Genomic DNA, 20370 nt, shown 5'->3' with positions numbered 1-20370 from the left:
ATAATGACATACATAATTTATTTTATCAAATAACACAACAAACTGAAAAAAGAAATTAGATTACCTGTGGATGTCGGAAACAAGTGGGGATATTTCTTCTTCATCTCGTCCTCCGCCTCCCAAGTCATCTCCTCCCGATTATTGTTGCGCCACAGGACTTTGACGGAGGGCACTTCTTTAGTGCGTAGTCTCCGCACCTGTCGATCCAGAATAGATACAGGCTGCTCGTCATAAGATAACTGCTCCGTCACCTGAATGTCGTCAACTGGGAATATCCTGGCAGGATCACCAATGCATTTCCGCAACATAGACACATGAAACACCGGGTGTACGGCCTCCAAGTCGGATGGTAAGTCTAGCTCATAGGCGACCTCGCCTATCTTTCACACGATCTGATACGGTCCAATGTACCGGGGGCTCAACTTACCCTTTTTACCGAATCTCATGACACCCTTCATGGGCGACACCTTCAGGAATACCCAGTCGCCAATCCGGAACTCTAACGGTCGACGTCGTCTATCTGCATAAGCTTTCTGTCGACTCTGAGCAGCCAATAATCGTTCTCGAATAAGCTTTACCTTATCTACAGCCTCCTGGATTACATCTGGCCCAATCAACTTAGTCTCGCCCACGTCAAACCAGCCAATAGGAGACCTGCATCTCCTGCCATAAAGGGCCTCGTACGGAGCCATCTGAATGCTGGAGTGATAACTGTTATTATAGGCAAACTCAATAAGCGGCAAATGATCATCCCAGCTGCCCCTGAAATCAATAACGCAGGCCCGCAACATATCTTCGAGCGTCTGAATAGTGCGCTCGGCCTGCCCGTCGGACTAAGGGTGAAAAGCTGTACTGAGACTCACCTGAGTCCCTAATCCCTCCTGAAATGACCTCCAGAAATTTGCTGTAAACTGGGTACCTCGGTCAGTAATAATAGATATCGGGACTCCGTGAAGTCTGACTATCTCCCTGATATACAATCTGGCATAGTCCTCAGCCGAATAAGTAGTCCGAACCGGAAGGAAATGGGCTGATTTCGTCAGCCTGTCAACAACAACCCAGATAGAGTCGTACCTGCGTGGAGTGCGCGGTAATCCAACAACAAAATCCATATTAATCATCTCCCATTTCCAGGCTGGAATTTCCATCTCCTGCAATAATCCACCGGGCTTCTGATGCTCGATCTTAACTTGCTGGCAGTTCGGGCACTGACTAACAAACTCAGCAATATCTTTCTTCATGCCGTCCCACCAATACAAACACCTGAGGTCCCGATACATTTTAGTGGAACCAGGATGAACAGAATACCGTGCATTATGGGCCTCGCCCATAATCTGCCGCCGTAAGCCCGCAACGTCCGGTACACAGAATCTGCCGTCATATAATAATACTCCGTCAGGCGAGATCTCAAACTGAGTCTTTGCTTTATTAAGGGCCACATCCCTGTACTGAATCAAAGTAGGATCCTCAAACTGGCGCTGCTTTACCTCCTGAATAATAGATGACTCAGCAACCGGGCGAACAGAAATCCCAGAATCTCCAGAATCCACCAAACGAACTCCGAGGCTGGCCAGCTGATGAATATCACGAACCAAATCTCTCTTATCAGGTGGAACATCAGCCAGACTGCCCACGGACTTGCGGCTAAGCGCATCAGCTACCACATTGGCTTTCCCCGGATGGTACAAAATATCAACGTCGTAGTCCTTTAGTAACTCAAGCCATCTCCGCTGCCGCAAATTTAGTTCCTTCTGTCTGAAAATATACTGGAGACTTTTATGGTCCGTATAGATATCAACATGGACCCCATATAAATAATGCCGCCAAATCTTCAGAGCATGAATCACCGCGGCCAACTCAAGATCATGAGTGGGATAGTTTTTCTCGTGCGGTCTGAGCTGCCGGGAAGCATAGGCTATGACTCGACCGTGCTGCATCAATACACATCCTATCCCAATACCAGAGGCGTCACAATAGACAACATACCCGTCAGCTCCCTCTGGAAGAGCCAAAACTGGTGCTGTAATCAATCTCTCCTTCAGCATCTGAAAGCTGCGCTCGCAAGCATCTGTCCACTGGAATTTCGCTGCTTTCTGGGTAAGCCTCGTCAGTGGTGCTGAAATAGAAGAGAAATCCTCCACGAACCTGCGGTAATACCCAGCCAATCCAAGAAAACTACGCACCTCTGTCGGTGTAGTAGGCCTGGGCCAATTCTGCACAGCCTCAATCTTCTGCGTGTCAACCCGAATACCATCTGCGCCGACAATATGGCCCAAGAATGCCACAGAAGTCAACCAGAACTCACACTTAGAGAATTTAGCATATAACTTCTGCTGACGGAGGATGCCAAGTACCGTCCTCAAATGATCTGAATGCTCCTCGACTGATCGCGAGTAAATCAGAATATCGTCAATAAACACAATAACAAACATATCCAGGAAAGGCCGAAATACCCGGTTCATCAGATCCATAAATACTGCTGGAGCGTTAGTCAGCCCGAAAGACATAACTCTGAACTCATAATGCCCGTACCGAGTCCTGAAAGCAGTCTTCGGGATATCTGACTCCCGTACTCGCACCTGATGGTAACCAGAACGCAGATCTATCTTTGAAAAATGTCTAGCACCCTGCAGCTGGTCAAACAAATCATCAATCCGGGGGAGGGGATATTTGTTCTTAATAGTCACCTTATTCAGCTGCCGGTAGTCGATACACATCCGCAATGACCCATCTTTCTTCCTGACAAACAATACCGGTGCTCCCCAGGGTGATGTGCTGGGCCTGATAAAACCCTTATCCAGCAAATCTTTCAGCTGCTCCTTCAACTCCTTCAACTCAGCCGGTGCCATCCTGTACGGAGGAATAGATATAGGCTGCGTATCCGGCATCAACTCTATAGAAAAATCAATCTCCCGCTCAGGCGGAAGGCCAGGAAGCTCATCAGGAAAAACATCTGGAAACTCACTGACGACCGGGACAGACTGAAGGGTAGGTACCTCCGCGGCAGTATCATGCACACGAACCAAATGATAGATATAACCCTTCTGAATCATCTTCTTAGCCTTGAGGTATGAAATAAACTTACCCCTCGGCGATGCAGTAGATCCGAACCACTCTATGACTGGTTCCCCTGGAAACTGAAAACGGACTACCTTTTTCTGGCAGTCGACATTAGCATAACAGGAAGACAACCAGTCCATGCCCATAATGACGTCAAACTCAAGCATGTCTAACTCTATCAAATCAGCCTTAGTGCTACGATCATAAATGGTCACAGAACAATCCTTATAAATCTGTCTCGCTACGATAAAATCCCCAACTGGCGTAGCTACCTCAAATGGCTCTATAGGCTCAGACACTATCCCAATCTTACTAGCAACGAGCGGGGAAATATATGATAAAGTAGAGTCAGGGTCAATCAATGCATATACAGATCTGGAGAAAACCAGCAATGTACCTGTGACGACGTTTGGCGAAGCCTCCTGATCCTGGCGGCTGGCCAAAGCATATATGCGGTTCGAGGGACCGCTAGAACCTGAAGTGCCACCGCGGCCTCGACCGCGTCCTGCCGGTGCTGAAATACCTCGCCCTCCAGGGCGTGCAACTGATGGAGCAGAAGAAGAACCGGCGGCTGACCCTGTCTGCTGAGCAGCACTACCAGAACCGCTGGCCAAAGGGCAGTCTCTCATAAAGTGGCCCTGACCACCACACGAAAAGCAAGCTCCAGTCGCTCGGTAACACTCCCCGGGATGAGACTTCCCGCAATGAGGACAACGGGGCCTGGGTGGTCTGGCCTGGCTGGGACCCCTGGGTACCTGTGAACCTGCCACTCTGGAGCTCTGACCGGCCCCAGACGGTCCTGTACTATCGAATCTCCGGCTACCTGACTGAGTGCCCCGGCCGGAAGGAGGAAAATATCTGTCAGACTGCTGCTGCTGCTGAGGCTGTCCGCCTCGAGAATCCCCTGAATAACCCACAGATCTAGCCCTCTTGGGCGGCCTCCTGTCTCGATCTCTGCCAGCAGGATCAGATCTGCGACGGTCCTCCATACCCATCGCATAGGCCTGAAGCCGGGAAATGTCCATGTCTGCCTGCAATGACACTGCCATACAACTATCAACCAAATACCGGTCCAATCCCATAACATATCTGTGCATCCGATCGGAAATATCTGCTACCACGGCCGGTGCATATCGGGCCAGAGAATCAAACTCAAGGTTATACTCGCGAACACTCCGACCCCTCTGCTGCAGACGTAAGAATCGATCAGCCCGTGCCCGCCGTAACTCTGGGGGAAAAAAGTGGCGGGTGAATGCTGTCACAAACTGATCCCAAGTGGCTGGAGGGGCACCCTCTCCCCTAGACAACTCCCAAGTCTCGTACCAGTGGGTAGCCACATCTCGAAGCCGGTGCGAAGCCAGCTCAACCGACTCGGTCTCTGAAGCCCTGACCAAGTCCAGTGAGCGTCGCATCCCCCGAATAAAGTCGTGGGGGTCCTCGTCGGGCTTAGACCCGAAGAACTCTGGAGGGCCACATAGCAAAAACTCCCGAACTCTCAAGCTGTCCCGCCTGTCATCATCATCGTCGTCCCTCCGCCCGCGCCTACGAGCCTGTCCTGCTACCAGTGTAGTCAACAGCTGTACAGCCTCCCTCAGGGTCCTATCCTCCGCCCCTGGCTGAGGAGCTGGAGTCTCAGGTGCGGGTACACGGACCTCTGGAGCTGCTGAAGGTCCTGCTCCAGGCTGTACTAGTGGGGGTGTAGCAGACCCCTCAGAATGAGGCACATCCTCGGGCAAATCATAGACACGAGCCCGGGTAGCTCGCTGTGCCTGGCTAGTCTCTCCAATTCTCGCCTTGCCCTTCTGGGCCGCCGTTGCCTTCTTCGGAGGTATCACTGCAAACACGAAGGCGAGTCAGATCAAAATCATCCTAATAGCTCAGCTCTATCGCACGATCTAAGATTACAAAGAAAGTAACATCCTAAATGCCCTGTAGCTTCCTGCTTATAGACGTGATGCACAACACATCGATAAACAAGACTCTACGAGACATGGCCTGTAGACATTCCGAGGACAAACCGCTTTGATACCACTTTTGTCACGACCCAGCCCCGTGGGCCGCGACTGGCACCCTACCTGGGTACCCAGACCAAATCGCATATTCATTTCCGAATCCAAACTTATTTCAGAATTTTCAAGAAGTTATATCAAACATAATTTATATCGAAAATATGTCTTAAGCGGTCATATCAAATCAAACTCAAACAAAGCGGCGGAATAGACATCGCCGGTCAAAATACAATTATATACAAAAGGGCCATTTGGGGCCATCATATCAAACAGACCGCTTTAAGACCCGAAAGCAAAATCAGCCAATAAACACATAGGACCCTCGCCCCACATATATGACTACAGGCCTCTACGAACTCAAAACAAAAACATATGGCGAGACAGGGCCCCGCCGTACCCAAATAGTCAGATATACCAAATATATACAAAGCAAAAGAGTCTGTACCAAAAGTGGACTCCGGATCGGATAAGAGTACTCCGGAATAGCAAGAAGTGAAGCCTACTGCGGAGGATCACCGATATCTGCACCTGCGGGCATAAAACGCAGCCCCCGAAGAAAGGGGGTCAGTACGAAATATGTACTGAGTATGTAAAGCACGGAGTACAGAAGTATAGATCAAAACCGAAAGCAAATCAAATGTCAAAGTGGGGTACTAACTGGTATGTCAAAATCTGTATCAAAATCATATACATATGTTTTATGCAATTAAAATCATGCAAACGCTTAAGAACGTGGTCGCCACTCCGACGCTGGCGCCACACACAGCATAACACCAGAAGGTTTCAAATCTCCGTACATCTCCGAACATAATCACAATCATCAGTGAGCGTATCGCGTCCCGAGCCATATCACAGCATAACTCCATACGGAACCGGGCCCTATGGCGAAGCCTCGGGAATCGTAACACAGCATACGGCCAAATTTATCATACAGCGCACGAATCAAAACCGGCCCGGGAACCGGTGAACGAAGTCATAATAAGGCACGAGCGGAGTCGTGAGCAAACAAATGCAAATCGTATTTCAAAATAGTGATTCAAAATAAAGTAAACTCATAAATCATATCCTATTACAAAATAGTCGAATACTTAGTCGACATAAGGTTTCATTTTGCAAAACGATTCCAAAATGGTCCATATAGTTCAAAACCTGGATTAGTGCATCGAATAGTCCAAACATACCCCGTGGAAGGATGTTCCAAAGATCAGAAGTGGTACGTTCAACTCTATTCTCAAAGATGGCCCGAAGGGCAAATCGGGCATTTTGGGGTAGCGGACCCACCTCGAGTCGAAGTGAGGTGGCGAGCATATTCTTTTTCGAGCAGTAATATGCCAAAGGTCATACATAATCATTTCTAGGTTACCCGACCACATTTCGATAGGTCTCGGACGAATAGTGGCATTCTAGCCAAAAGGGAGCCTTTAGGCTTCAATCGAATTGAATGAATAGTAACCTTTCTGTGGATCGGGTTTCGAGGAGCAGAAATGCTCCGGAAGGTCTCATATTCAACTAACACACTAAGATATGCCAAATAAAGAATTGGGAAACTTTACATACCTCTCAGATGTCGTAAGCTCCTCCAAAAGTCCGTCCCGTTTCGTCAAAAATCTGCAAATGGTCAAAGTTACCAATTGAGATTCTTAGGCTCAAAAATGCCTTTAACTCCATATTTGCCTACCGAAATTTCGGCAGCATTTCCCCTATAAATCTAACATCCCCGAGGCGTAGCTAGGCTCAAATTAACCAACCACAACAGCCCACACATCAACCAAACAATGTAAACAACAATCAATTCACTCTAGCTTCAAAGTCCTACATGATTTCTTAAGTTGGCAACTTTCCATTCAAACTTTCAAAATTCCAATTCTATATCTACCTATTTGTATTCATTCCCACATTCAAACTTATACAACCACATTCTCATTACAATTCAAACCATACACGAAAATTGCACCAAAATCCATTAGTTCCATAATTCTTCAAAAACATTAAAATTCACGACGAACATTCTAACTAACGTCGTTTCAATCCGAATTCGTCAACATCGATATAGATTCATATCTAAAGTCTATAGCACCCCAAAATATACATTGATATACATAAGAATACCAAGGATATACACTTTCCGATAATATCCGAATTCGTTTTCCACCGCCAATTTAATTCAACAATCAATCAATTACGATCTAAGGGTCACAACAACACATTATGCCAACTTAAACAAGATCAATTCAAACCATTTCTTTCCTTCCATAACTCACGGCCAAACACACTACACACACACACCCACGACTTTCTATTTACGTTAAAATTACGGGATCTCCATCTACTTCCAATGCTTAACACATTCACATCAATTCTATAACATAAAAGGGGCAAAATTCTTACCTTTCCTTGAAAACCCGACTTGTCGAAAACGTCGTCCTCGTGCCAAACTATTTATACCACGTCGGAGAGCGTCTTGAGTACTTCACAAATATGTAGCAACCAAGATTTTTGAATCACCACACAAGCTTGGAATTTTTCTCTTCTTTTCCCTTTTCACTTCGGCCGAACCCCTTTGTTTTGGTGAGTTCTTGATTTATGATTTGTTTCTTGGATATTTCTAAGTGTTCACTAGTATATATCCTTTTAGGGGTCATGTGCATAGCACATGACCCTTTTAAAATGGCTTGGGCCTAAAGACATGGCCGGCCCCCTTTGTTCTTTTTGGGCTTCATTTGAGTTGTAATTTCTTTGGCCCAATTCTTGAAATGCCCCGTTTTGTAATTCCCGAAACTAATTTACGAAGTTCCAAATTTATCCTCGGCCTTCCCCGAGGTCTTAGCATTTAAAGATTTCACAACCAACATAGTCATATTCACAAAAATTAAATCATTTCCTTTTTAACACACAAATCGCAATTATTTCTCGATTTCCAATTATACGAAAACACGGGACATAACAAAAACACTGTAACTACGGCCTCCACGGCGGCTCGAAGCTATCTCTAGGTCAAAGTTCTGAACTAAGGGTTTCAAGTTATCCAAAGTTATGTAACAACCCGGTAGAATATGTCTTTATAGGGTACCAAAAGGCCTGGGCTTTTAAAAACCAAATTCAACTCGGATCGGGAAACACAGTGAAAAAATGGCTTGGTGCACCGCCCTGGGCGTCACCCCAGGCGATGCACCAAGAGGAAATTTCAGGGAACAATTATTTCATCCAACTTTGCTGCCAGGTACATTTTCTTTTTCTTTCTTTTTTTTTTTTTTTTTTTTTGCCTTCTTGTTACACCTCGAAAATTTCCCCGTGAACGTACAGTGAATAGACTAACGAAGAATACGAGTATGCGATATTTTAATAAGAAGGAAATGACGTTTGACGACCCTAAGTAAGATTTCAAAGGCAATGGGAATAAGAGGTAGGTTATGAGCCCAACGACTACTTATGGGTCCTGAAAATGTGAAAAGTTGCAGGTTTGCACTTTGGCCTCGTCGATGAAATACGGACCGTAAAGTGGTATACGGCCCGTAAACTGCCATGTCGTATTTCAACTTCCAAAACTTCAACTTTCTGTCCAATGCTCGAATGGTTAAAGACGACTTGAAATACGGACCGTAAACTGGAATACGGACCATAAAGTGAGTTCGTAAACCACCATGTCCTCAGCCTGATTTTCTGGTTCTGTTATGATTAAATACGTCCACGAAATACGGCCCGTAAACTAGAATACGGACCGTAAACTAAGTTTACGACCACTGTTGCACTTTCGACTACTATTCATTGCAATCAGATTTTAAGTCATTAAAAAGGGGACTCAAGCTCATTAATTCATTTCATTTCCACACCCCTTCTCTCTAAAAAACATCTCTCTACATTTATTCCTCAAATTTTCAAGAGATATTAATGATCAACCACATCAAGTTAAGTGAATCTAGTGTAAGGAACCCATTAAAGTTCATCCAAAGCAAGAAATCCAAGTAAAGGTGAAACTAAGGCTTTTCTCAAGTGAAGTGTTTGCACCCAAGGTTCATTCCTACACCATTTAAGGTAAGTTTTATGACATTTCCTTGTTGTTTAAGGTATTTGAAAGTTGAAATACTTGGATTATATGAGGAAACAGGAAATGGGTCATGAATGTGGGAATAGTCACTTTTGAGTAAATGTTTGGAGTGAGTTATGATTCTTGATACATTATGATTATAATCATGTTATAAATGACATTGAGAGCATGGAATAGACCTTGCATATGAATGAACGAAATTGTGTGATATGACCTTGAATAGGGATGATTGGAAGTGAATTGAGAAGTATGGATAATGTAGATGATTGAAGGCTATTGTTACGATATTGCGAATGCATTAATGACGTTTGGGAGTTGAGATATGATATGGGGGAAATGTCATATAAATAAAGGATATGCTATCCGATTTTCCCTAGCTTTAGTCATGTATGCTAGCCACCTATTTCTAATGATAGTATGACTTTAATGAAGGTAGAAACGCGAGCGCGGGAGGAGAACGTACAAGTGATAAATAGTCGAACGGAAAGGTATGTAAGGCTAACCCTTCTTTCATAAGGCATGGTTCTTTGGCCAAACGTCTAAATCTTCTAGAAGACCATGATTTCTTCTAATGATTTGATCTTCCGTGCTAGTAAGCTCACGATGCTTGATACGCTACGATTGTACCAAATTCCTCATATGATGAGTAAGTCTATAAAGATAGATGTGATGAATGACGATAATAGTATTAATGATATAGATGACGATAATAGTATTAATGATATTATTATCATTCCTCAGCGGGCAATCACGCATCAAATGGTCAGTTCGACCACAGACAAAACAAGAACCTGTATCTAGATAACACTGTCCAGAGTGTGGCCTGCCACACCGAGCACATCGTGGTGGAGGTAGCCCCGTCCTGCTGGAATCAGCTCTATACTGGGACCCTGAAGCTTTGGCACTCTGATCTGGTCCTGAATAGGTAGGACGATCAAATCTCCTATTTGCAAATCGAGGAGGTGCGCTGGCCGCTGATTGGCCCGAATACCCGGAATATTGTTGTGCTTGTCCCCCTCTATACTCACTTCTAGTTTCGAAAGATTTGGCCCTTTTTCTGGAACCCCTATCAGAATGACGCTCACCTCTCTGTAGCTGATGTTGTTCCTCCAGGTTTTGGACGTGGGCCTGGATACGAGCAATAGTCATCCCATCGTGGAGTGAAGCCGTCAAGCAATCCTTAACTAAATGTGGCCCCAACCCACTCACAAACCGATGTACACGATCTCCCATATCAGCCACCATGGTTGGGGCATACCTGGCTAAAGAGTTGAAACGAAGACTGTATTCCCGGGTGCTCATATTTCCCTGTTTGATATTCAAAAACACATCGGCTCGAGCCCGTCGAGCCTCCGGTGGTAAGTAATGTCGCCGGAATGCTTCGGTGAACTCTTTCCAAACTGGGGGAGGTGCGTTCGCTCCCCTGGAAGATATCCAATTGTTATACCACTGAACCGCTACATCCCGCAATCTATATGAAGACAACTCTACTGACTCTGTATCCGAAGCATGTATTATCCTCAGTGTCCTCAGCATCTCGTCTATGAAACCTTGCAGGTCTTCCTCTGGTTTCGATCCATAAAACTCTGGAGGCTTCAGGGTGATAAAATCACGGGCTCTTGCACTCACCGCCCTGTCTCCCTGGCCCTCATCTTGCCGCTAAGCTTGTGCGGCAACTAGCTGGGTCAAAAACTGAATAGCCTCTGTAATCTGCTGGCCCGAAGCTGCTGGCGGTGGAACTGGAGGTACTGGGGCTGGAGCTGGAACTCCTTCCTGCCCTGCTGACACGGGGGAAGCAGGAGAAGTCTGAGGAGGAGCTTCGTTATGAGACTCGCCTTCTTCTACTTCCGCCGGTGGCTCCCGTTCAACTCTTTTTCCAGCCACCGTCTTGCCCTTCTGGGCCGCCGTAGCTTTCCTCTTCACCGGCATTACTGAAACCATAACACAGGATTAAGAAAAGAACATGGAAGCTTGGTAACATAGCTCTATCGCACGATCTAGAGTACAAAGAAGGTCAGATTTCCTAAATGCCCTGCAGCCCCCTGTTTATAAGTGTGGCGCTCTACACACCCATAAACAGGACCCTACTGGACACGGCTCATAGACAATATCTAGGACGAACTGCTCTGATACCACTTTTGTCACGACCCAACTAGGGGCCGCGACGGGTACCCGATATTACTATACCGAGCACCTCTTACTTCGCATCTTATTCTTACTACTGAGTGGGCCGTATGAACAATATCGTCATTTCTTTACTCGACACCATCATTAATAGCATACTCGTAAACAAGTGGTAATAAACTTTACTAATATATTATACAGCGACAAGGACAAACAAGGTTGCGAAACATCTGAATGTACATATCTGTCTACGAGCCTCTAAACAAGATACATATAATCACAAGGAGGGTCGGGTTCTGCTGTGCCCGAGTATGTACACAAAAGTAGTACCAATAAACTGAAGCGCTGGAACAACTGGAGCGCTCTCAATGTACCGCTGGTGGAGCTCCTAGGAATCGAACCCGTCTACCTGCTTACCTGCATGGCATGAAACGCAGCGTCCGCAAGAAGGGACGTCAGTACGAGTAATGTACCGAGTATGTAAGGCATGAAAAGCAGCATAGTAAGGGGACATAAAGTATGAATAACAATATCATAGGGTCATAGAGCATATAGTGAGATAAGAGAGTAACCTGTACATATGAGAGTGCCTTTTAGGACGGATGCCATGCATGCTTATCTTTCCTTTGAAAAACAAAACATTTCTTGTTCATATATAGAAAATAGAACATATCATCATGTCATAGCGCCGAATAACGTCGGCTCCCCCACATATGTCCCGCGTCCGGGATGAGTTACGCCAGCTGACCAGGTGGCAACGCGTCTATAGCGCAACATATGTCCCTTTCCCCATATCCCCCATATACATATACATATGTCATGTCCATGTGTCATATACATATATCATATAAGCAGCATGCATGAGAGCCCAAAGAAAGTCGTGTATCTATCGGAGTGACGTAAGGTCGGTAACCTCCGAATATATTATGGAACAATCATCATGACTTTGTCTCACCTTGAAGGAGCGATTACCATAAGATGAGACTAGCAACGAATAACAGCGTTAAGAGGACATAGAATAAGATCATAACCATGTTTTGAGTTAATCCGAGTTAGTATGAAAAAGTTATGGACGTTTGAAGTACAGAACTTTCTACGAATTTTTCAGAAGCCATTTTTGGAAAATCAAGCAATGATCACATCAAGTACCTTTCAAACATGAAACCATTCTTATCATAGCCATCATAGAAATATTCTTATCCTCGACATCATCAATGTCGTTGTAAAACATATCCATCGTTATTGTCATAAAAGCTTACAATACCATAAACCTTTGTTTTGGAAAAATACGGACATTCTTGAAAAACATCTACGGGTTATCAGGAAGAGACTCATGCCTTAGGATCATAAACGTCTAACTTTTGAGAGTAAGGAAGATATGGAAACAAATATGAAATCATAACATCGGAATCATGCCTTGAAAGAAAGGGACGAGCCTTAACATACCTTGTCCGCTTCCTTAGTCAATCCAACTTAACTCTTGGCCTTCCCAAAATCTATAACAATGTTAATGAATACAAACATTAGCTATAGATATCCAAGAATCTCATTCTAAACTAACACTTTGTCTACCGAAATTTCGGCAGCATTTCCCCTGTAAATACACCATCCCCGAGAATCTAACTTGGCCAATTCTTATCAACAACAATCCGAGAATTTAACTCGGCCAAACTATCAACAACAATACCAACAATCATACTAACAACTTCAACAATCAATCCAAAATATATTCTAACATTAGCAACCTTCGTTACACAATTCATCGGCAATTCATTTATATTCAATTCAATATCCAACTAACACCAATGATCCCACATTCAAGTATTAATCCGAAATCTTTCTAACATGATTCAAAAATACTTCAACAATTCACATAACATTCCAAACAACCCAATCAACATACTATTTTCCCCGAGACCTTCCAACTCCAATAAGAACAATAACAATCTAATTCCTTCTTTCAAATTCAATCACAACAACCCAACAATTTACACACTAACAACATTATCTTCCATAAATACAAGAAGACTATTTTCAAATCACACTAATTTCTAAAACAACTCTCCAACCATCACAACCTCACTAGAATCATCCAACTTTCATTATCAACATAGCATCCACAACAACAACAACCAAACACTAGATAAAATAATTAAATCATTATTCCTACACACACACATACATGCACGGCCACAACAAGTGTCCATATTTCCATGAATTTCATCCACTTTCACATACTACAACATACATAATCATCCATAACATATAAGAAAAGGATTAAACCTTACCTTTTTCCTTGATTCTTCACTTGGCTAGAATTTGCAACTTGTATGAATATATGTTTTTCTTGCTCCAATAACCACTTCACTTTGCTAAGGACCCTTCAATGGATTGTTTAGCTAGAAGAAAATAATTTTTGATAAAAAAATTCCAAGGTTCTTGTTGGAGTTGGACATGGCCGAATGGCCTTTGGCTCTTTTCTCCTTCTCTTTTGTTCTTTAAGCTTCTTGAAATTTCTAGGAATGAAATGAATAAGATGACTAATAAGTCATCTTTTGGACTTATTAATTTTGTCCCCATATGGGCTTTGGCCCATCTATTATGGACGGCCCAAATGGCCCCCTTTAATTTCCAAGCCCATTTTTTTTTTGTTTTGCACTTCATGAAAATTTAATTTTTTCCAAATTCCAAATTTGCCCGTAGTATTCCTCCATATTTCCATGAGTCATATTGCGAATTTCCCTTTTTACCCTTAACCTTTCTTAATATTTCCACTTCAAAAATTTTCATAAGCAACTTGTGTGCTAAACAAAATAAAAATATGGCCTTGCTTCTAACTTCCCGCGATTACCTTGAATCATCCGAACGTACAAAATGCGGAATATAACAATATGCAACTGGACCAACTCTCTCAAGTACTTCAGATGGTCCAATAAATCGAGGATTAAGTCTTCCTTTTTGGCCAAATCTCATAATCTTCTTCCGTGGAGAAACCTTTAAAAATACCTTATCTCCCACTTGATGTTCAATTTCACGCCTCTTATGATCAGCATAAGACTTTTGTCTATCCGAGGCAATTTTTAGACGATCCTTGATGATTTTTACCTTATCTTCAATTTGTTGCACAATCTCAGGACCAACCAAATTTTCTTTCACCAACTTCACTCCAACAAAGAGGAGTTCTACATTTTCTCCTACATAATGCTTCATAGGGAGGCATGCCAATACTTGATTGGTAGCTATTATTTTAAGCAAATTCTATCAAGGCTAGGTGTCTATCCCAACAACCCTTAAATTCAATAATGGAAGCTTGAAGCATATCTTCCAAGATTTGAATTACCCTCTCGGACTGGTCGTCTGTCCGAAGATGGAAAGAAGTACTAAAGTTCAACCTAGTGCCCAAACTTTCTTGCAAGCTAGTCCAGAATCTGGATGTAAACCTTGGGTCTCGGTCAGATACAATAGAAACAGGAACTCCATGTAGCCTCACAATCTCATTAACGTACAATTCCTTGAAACGTTCAAGTGGGTAGTCCACTCTGATGGCCAAGAAATGAGCACTCTTGGTTAGCCTATCAACTATAACCCAAATTGCATCATGATTTCTTTGAGTGCGTGGAAGCCTAGAAACAAAGTCCATAGTTATTCTTTCCCATTTCCACTCAGGTATCGATAAGGATTGTAACAAACTAGTTGGGACTTGATGCTCAGCTTTTATTTGTTGACAAACTAAGCATTTAGAAATAAATTCTGCAATATCCTTCTTCATACCATTCCACCAGTAGTGTTCTTTGATGGTTTGGTACATTTTAGTACCTCCAGGATGTATTGCATATGGTGAAGTATGTGCTTCATTCAAAATTTCTTTCCTCTAGTTGTCATCTTTAGGAACACATAACCTATTTCGATAAAATAGAACACTATCCTCCCTTAATTTAAAATCAAGCTTTCCTCCAGTTTGAACTTTTTTGATCAATTTCACAAGCTTCTCATCTAACTTATGTGGTTCTTTCACCTGTCCAAGTAGAACTAGCTTGACTTGCAAACTAGCAACAATATAGCCATCAGAATTAAATGCAAGACAAGCATTCATGGCTCTTAATTCAAGAAACAACGGCAAAGGTTTTAGAGATAAACTGACAAAGGATTTGCGACTTAGAGCATCTGCAACCACATTGGCTTTACCTGGATGATAGTCAATGATACAGTCATAATCTTTAATTAGTTCAAGCCATCTACGTTGTCTCAAATTCAACACTTTCTGTGTACCCAAGTACTTCAAACTCTTGTGATCAGTAAATATGTGACACTTTTCTCCATATAAGTAATGCCTCCAAATTTTCAAAGCAAACACTATGGCAGCGAGCTCAAGGTCATGAGTAGGATAATTCAACTCGTGTTGTTTCAATTTTCGAGAGGCATACGCAACCACTTTCCCTTCTTGCATCAGGACACAACCCAAACCATGATGAGAAGCATCACTATATATCACATACTCTTTCCCTTCAGTTGGTAGAGTAAGTATAGGAGCTTGTGTCAATAAGGATTTGATCTTTTCAAAGATCTCTTGGCATTTGTCATCCCATACGAACTTGACATCCTTCCTCAAGAGTTCAGTCAAAGCAGAGGCTATAATGGAGAAGCCTTTGACAAACTTTCTATGGTATCCCGCTAAGCCCAAGAAACTTCTTACTTCAATTGGACTTTTAGGCGGTTTCCATTCAACAATAGCTTGAATCTTACTAGGATCTACCTTCACACCTTCAGCTGACACAACATGTCCCAGAAAAGCCACTTCACCAAGCAAAAATTCACATTTGGAAAGCTTAGCATAGAGCTTTTTCTCTTTCAAAATTTGCAAAACAATCTGGAGATGCTTTTCATGATCTTCATTATTCTTGGAATATATTAAAATATCATCTATGAAGACCACCACAAATTGGTCAAGATAAGGCTTGAACACGCGATTCATCAGATCCATAAATGCTGCAGAAGCATTTGTCAACCTGAAGGGCATCACTAAAAATTCATAATGACCATAGCGAGTCTTAAAGGCAGTTTTAGGAACATCTTGTTCACTTACCCGCAGTTGGTAATACCCAGACCTCAATTCAATTTTTGAGAACAACCTAGCACCCTTTAGCTGGTCAAATAAATCATCAATCCTAGGCAGTGGATATCTATTCTTAATTGTTACCTTGTTCAATTGCCGGTAATCAATACAAAGCCTAATAGTGCCATCTTTCTTTTTCACAAATAAAACAGGAGCTCCCCAGGGAGAAACACTTGGGAGAATAAAACCTTTCTCAAGAAGTTCTTGCAGTTGAATTTTCAACTCCTTCAATTCTGTTGGAGCCATTCGGTAAGGAGTTATAGAAATAGGAGTAGTTCTAGGAATAACCACTATAGGAAATTCAACTTCCCTTTCCGGGGGTAACCCCAGAAGATTTTCAGGGAAAACATCAGGAAATTCACATACAACAGGTATATCCTTAAGGCTTGGACTTTCCAGGTGTGTATCAAATATATGAGCAAGATAAGCTTCACAGCCCTGACTAATCATCTTTCTTGCCACAACCGCGGAGATAATGTTAGACGTCAATGATCTTTCACTTTGAACAATGATGTGTGAAAATGAAGGAGCTCTAAAGGTCACATGCTTTGACCTACAATCAACTACCACATGGTATCTATGAAGCCAATCCATACCGACGATGACATCATAGTCTTGGAAAGGCATTTCAATCAAATCAGCAGGGAAGACTAGATTTTGAATCACAAAGGGACAACCTCGATAGATTTGATTACAAACAACCTATTGACCCAGAGGACTTTGGACAAGCACACCACAATCAAGTCTCACAGATTTCACATTTTTAGGAAAAACCAAAGATGAGCTAACATAGAAATGTGTAGAACCAGGATCAAATAATGTAACAACACATAAGCCGAATAAGTGAAATTTACTAACAACCACCTCCGCCCCATCTTGGTCATCCCTCTGTCTCATAGCATAAGCTCGTGAACTCTTGATGCACTAGCTTGATTAGCTCCACCTGCACTTATTGCTTGCATGTTTCTAGATCTTGCATATTTATTCCCTTGAGAAGGAATGGCAATAGGTTTCTGAACTGAGCCATCTGTACGCGGAGAAGAAGTAGGGTTAGGATTAGGACAATCCTTCACTTTATGATCGAAGCTCCCACAGTTAAAACAAGCACTAGAAGCTCTCCTACAAGTACCAGAGTGATTCTTTCCACATTATGCACAAGCTTTGGAATTGTCAAACCTTTCCCTTTTAGATGGACCTCCTAAATCTGCATCAGCTTTTCTGAACTTATTTTCATTTCTACTAGTTTGTTCCTTGTCGATCCTTTCCCAAGCAAGAGCAGCTGAAACTAATTCACAAAAGCTCTCATGTTGTAGGACCGCCACAGATTTTCTGATTGAATTATTCAAACCGTCTTCGAATCGCCTGCACTTATCTTTTTCGTTATTAATAATACCACCAGCATAACGAGAAAGCCTGGGAAACTTCTGTTGATATTCAGCAATAGACATACCCCCTAGTTCTAAATTCAGAAACTCCTTTTTCTTTGCATCATGATAAGTAGGTGGGACATACTTCATATGAAATTCTTTCACAAAATCATTCCAAGTAAGAACAGAAGGTTTTGCCTTGGCATTCGGTACACTTACCCACCAGTCATAAGCATCTTTTTGTAACAGTGAGACAGCATAGTTAAATTTGGCAGTGTCTGAACACTCTAATTGCTCAAATACTCTTTCCATGCGCTCCAACCACTGCTCGGCATCCGTAGGATCAACATTGCCTTCAAACTCGACTCCACCGATTTTTTCTCATTTTCTCAAAGCTCATTTCATTAGGGTCGGGCATTCTTCTAGCCATGTAACGAAAGAAATCAACCATTTGTTGAAAAGTAGGATCAACAGCAGGAGTACTATGACTCATTTGAGGATGTGGCCCAACTCTTATATCCTGATTATTTCTACTTCAGATCCACTAGTACGAGGAAAATTAGAATAAAAAAAATGTTCTCCAACCCCATCTTGTAAGTGAGGTTGGGCAATAGAGTTATTTAAACTCTCACGAGCGGCTTTCATGGGTCTATTTGTCACGACCCGACTAGGGGCCATGACGGGTACTCGGGGCTAACCACCGAGCACCACTCATTCTGTTACTTATCATGCTCATTAAACGTTTCTTCATTATTCTTGTGCTCATAATCATAGGAAAAAACCCTTTTTCATTTGGAAACATAATTACCTTATATGCATAAGCCTTCCGGCTATCAAAATAATATACATATATACAATGAGGAAAATCGTGAGACCATACTACCCACACATACATATCTACGAGCCTCTACTAGAGTGCTAGACATATGGACGGGACAGGACCCCGCCGTGCCCAAATATGTACACAAAATAATAAACCAAATAGCACCTCCGGAATAATGGAGTGCTCCTGTAAATCTGCTGATAGCTCCTATGGATCTGCACCATCTCCCTGTCTACCTGTGGGCATGAACACAGCGTCTAAAGAAAACGAACGTCAGTACGAACATTGTACTGAGTATGTAAGGCATGAATGAAATGAACATAATAGAGAAATCATAAGACATAAGATGGGGATATAACCTGCGTAACTTTTATGGGTGGATACATTTCATACATACATCATATATATATATATATATATATATATATATATATATATATATATAGTCATATCATCGTAGCGCATACATCATCGCATCATATAATTCATCACCGTTGACCCGCGTCTGGGTAACCATCATATACCGCCCACTAGTGGTGTCATGCCCAGCCCTCTAGGCTCGGTGTAAACATAGCAGCCCGCCTTAGCGGTGATATGCCCGGCCATTTAGGCACGGTGGAATCGTATGCAGCCCGCCTTAGCGGTGACATGCCCGGCCAACTAGGCACGGTGGAATCGTATCGTCATATAGTCAACATAAACTTATCATTATTATACATCTCATAGGCATATCATAAGCTTAGCGTCATTATACATTTATCATCACACATACATTAGAACTAGAAGGCATCCGTGGCTATGTCGAGGTGACATAAGGTCTTGAACCCCCGGTTACATTATGGAATGATTATAATCATCATATCTCACCTTGAAGGGACTAACATTTTAATGTGAGTGCACACAAAGAAAAGCATCAATGGAACCATACTTAGGATCATTAGCTTCATGGACATCTTGTTTTACTCTAGGATTCTTTATACTTAAACTCATCATCGTCATTCTCATGCTCGTATCGTATCTCTTTTCTTCATCATATGCATACGTAGCTCTTTATAGTCATGGACTCATAATTTCCGTTATTTAGGTAGATTATGGAAAATTAGGAAGATTCATGCCATAGAAGGAAAGGATTAGCCTTACATACCTTTTCCTTTAGCTATTCTACCGCTTGATCGTTCTCCTTCAATGCTCACGTCTTTACCTTCAAGGGAGTTCGTATTAACATTAGCTAATCGATTATAAAAACATGCTTACTAAAGCTAGGGAAAATTGAGCAGCATTTCCTTTGTTTATACAACTTTCCCCATATTCCATATCAACTCCCAAACATCCATAACATTCACAATGTTATAGGCAACAATCGTCATTCATATATATTATCCACATTTCACAATTTCACTTCAATTCCTCCATAATGATGGTCATAGTTCACATTTGCGTTTTCTCACACATAATGCTTATCCCATATTCTAATTGTCACTTATAGCATACTTACAATCACAACATATCAATATTCATGATTCACTCCAAACTACTACTCAAAAATGGCACTATTCTTACATTCATAACCCATTTCCTATATCCTCCTACAATCCAAGTGTTTCAACTTTTCAACACCTCAAACAACATGAAAATACTATAAAACTTACCTTTGATAGTGTAGAAATAAGCCTTAAGTGGAAATACTTCACTTGAGAAAAACCCTAGTTCCACTTTCCTTGAGATTTCTTGCCTTAGATGAACCCTAGTGAGTTTCTTGCACTTGTTTCCCTTGATTTGATGAAGTTGATCATTAATTTCTCTTGGGTTCTTGTATGTGAAGAGTGTGG

General features: G+C 42.4%; 2 protein-coding genes across 9 annotated transcripts in view; both read right to left on the bottom strand.

Moving 5' to 3' along the window:
* The window catches only part of LOC132616546 (plasma membrane ATPase 1-like), a 63306-nt gene that overhangs the window by 12616 nt on the left and 30320 nt on the right, over window positions 1-20370 (bottom strand). For 3 of the 8 annotated variants that reach the window (XR_009573251.1, XR_009573255.1, XM_060331024.1), the window contains one exon: window positions 18490-18798. The exons of 4 other annotated variants lie outside the window; for them this stretch is intronic. The gene's annotated coding sequence lies outside the window, so the exon portion shown is untranslated. Of the gene's footprint in view, window positions 1-18489; window positions 18799-20370 lie in introns of those variants that run through there. One more of the 8 variants, XM_060331026.1, reaches the window with a different exon arrangement.
* On the bottom strand, window positions 17245-18030 carry LOC132619921 (uncharacterized). Its single transcript, XM_060334673.1, has 2 exons — window positions 17528-18030; window positions 17245-17470 (listed from the first exon to the last, which is right to left on the bottom strand). Exons 1-2 carry the CDS (start codon window positions 18028-18030, stop codon window positions 17245-17247), a joined length of 729 nt encoding a protein of 242 aa, XP_060190656.1.

This window comes from Lycium barbarum, chromosome 11 (genome assembly GCF_019175385.1).
Source record: "Lycium barbarum isolate Lr01 chromosome 11, ASM1917538v2, whole genome shotgun sequence".
NCBI lineage: Eukaryota > Viridiplantae > Streptophyta > Magnoliopsida > Solanales > Solanaceae > Lycium > Lycium barbarum.
Note: the sequence above shows the minus strand (reverse complement) of the source record. Positions and strands in the feature narration are given on the sequence as shown.

What these genes read in the sequence shown, in the direction of transcription:
- LOC132619921 (XM_060334673.1), bottom strand. Translation starts at nt 18,030, where the DNA reads ATGGAAAGAGTATTTGAGCAATTAGAGTGTTCAGACACTGCCAAATTT. An exon ending in GGTCCATCTAAAAGGGAAAG is followed by an intron (nt 17,471 to 17,527) that starts GTTTGACAATTC and finishes TGGTACTTGTAG; the next exon opens with GAGAGCTTCTAGTGCTTGTT.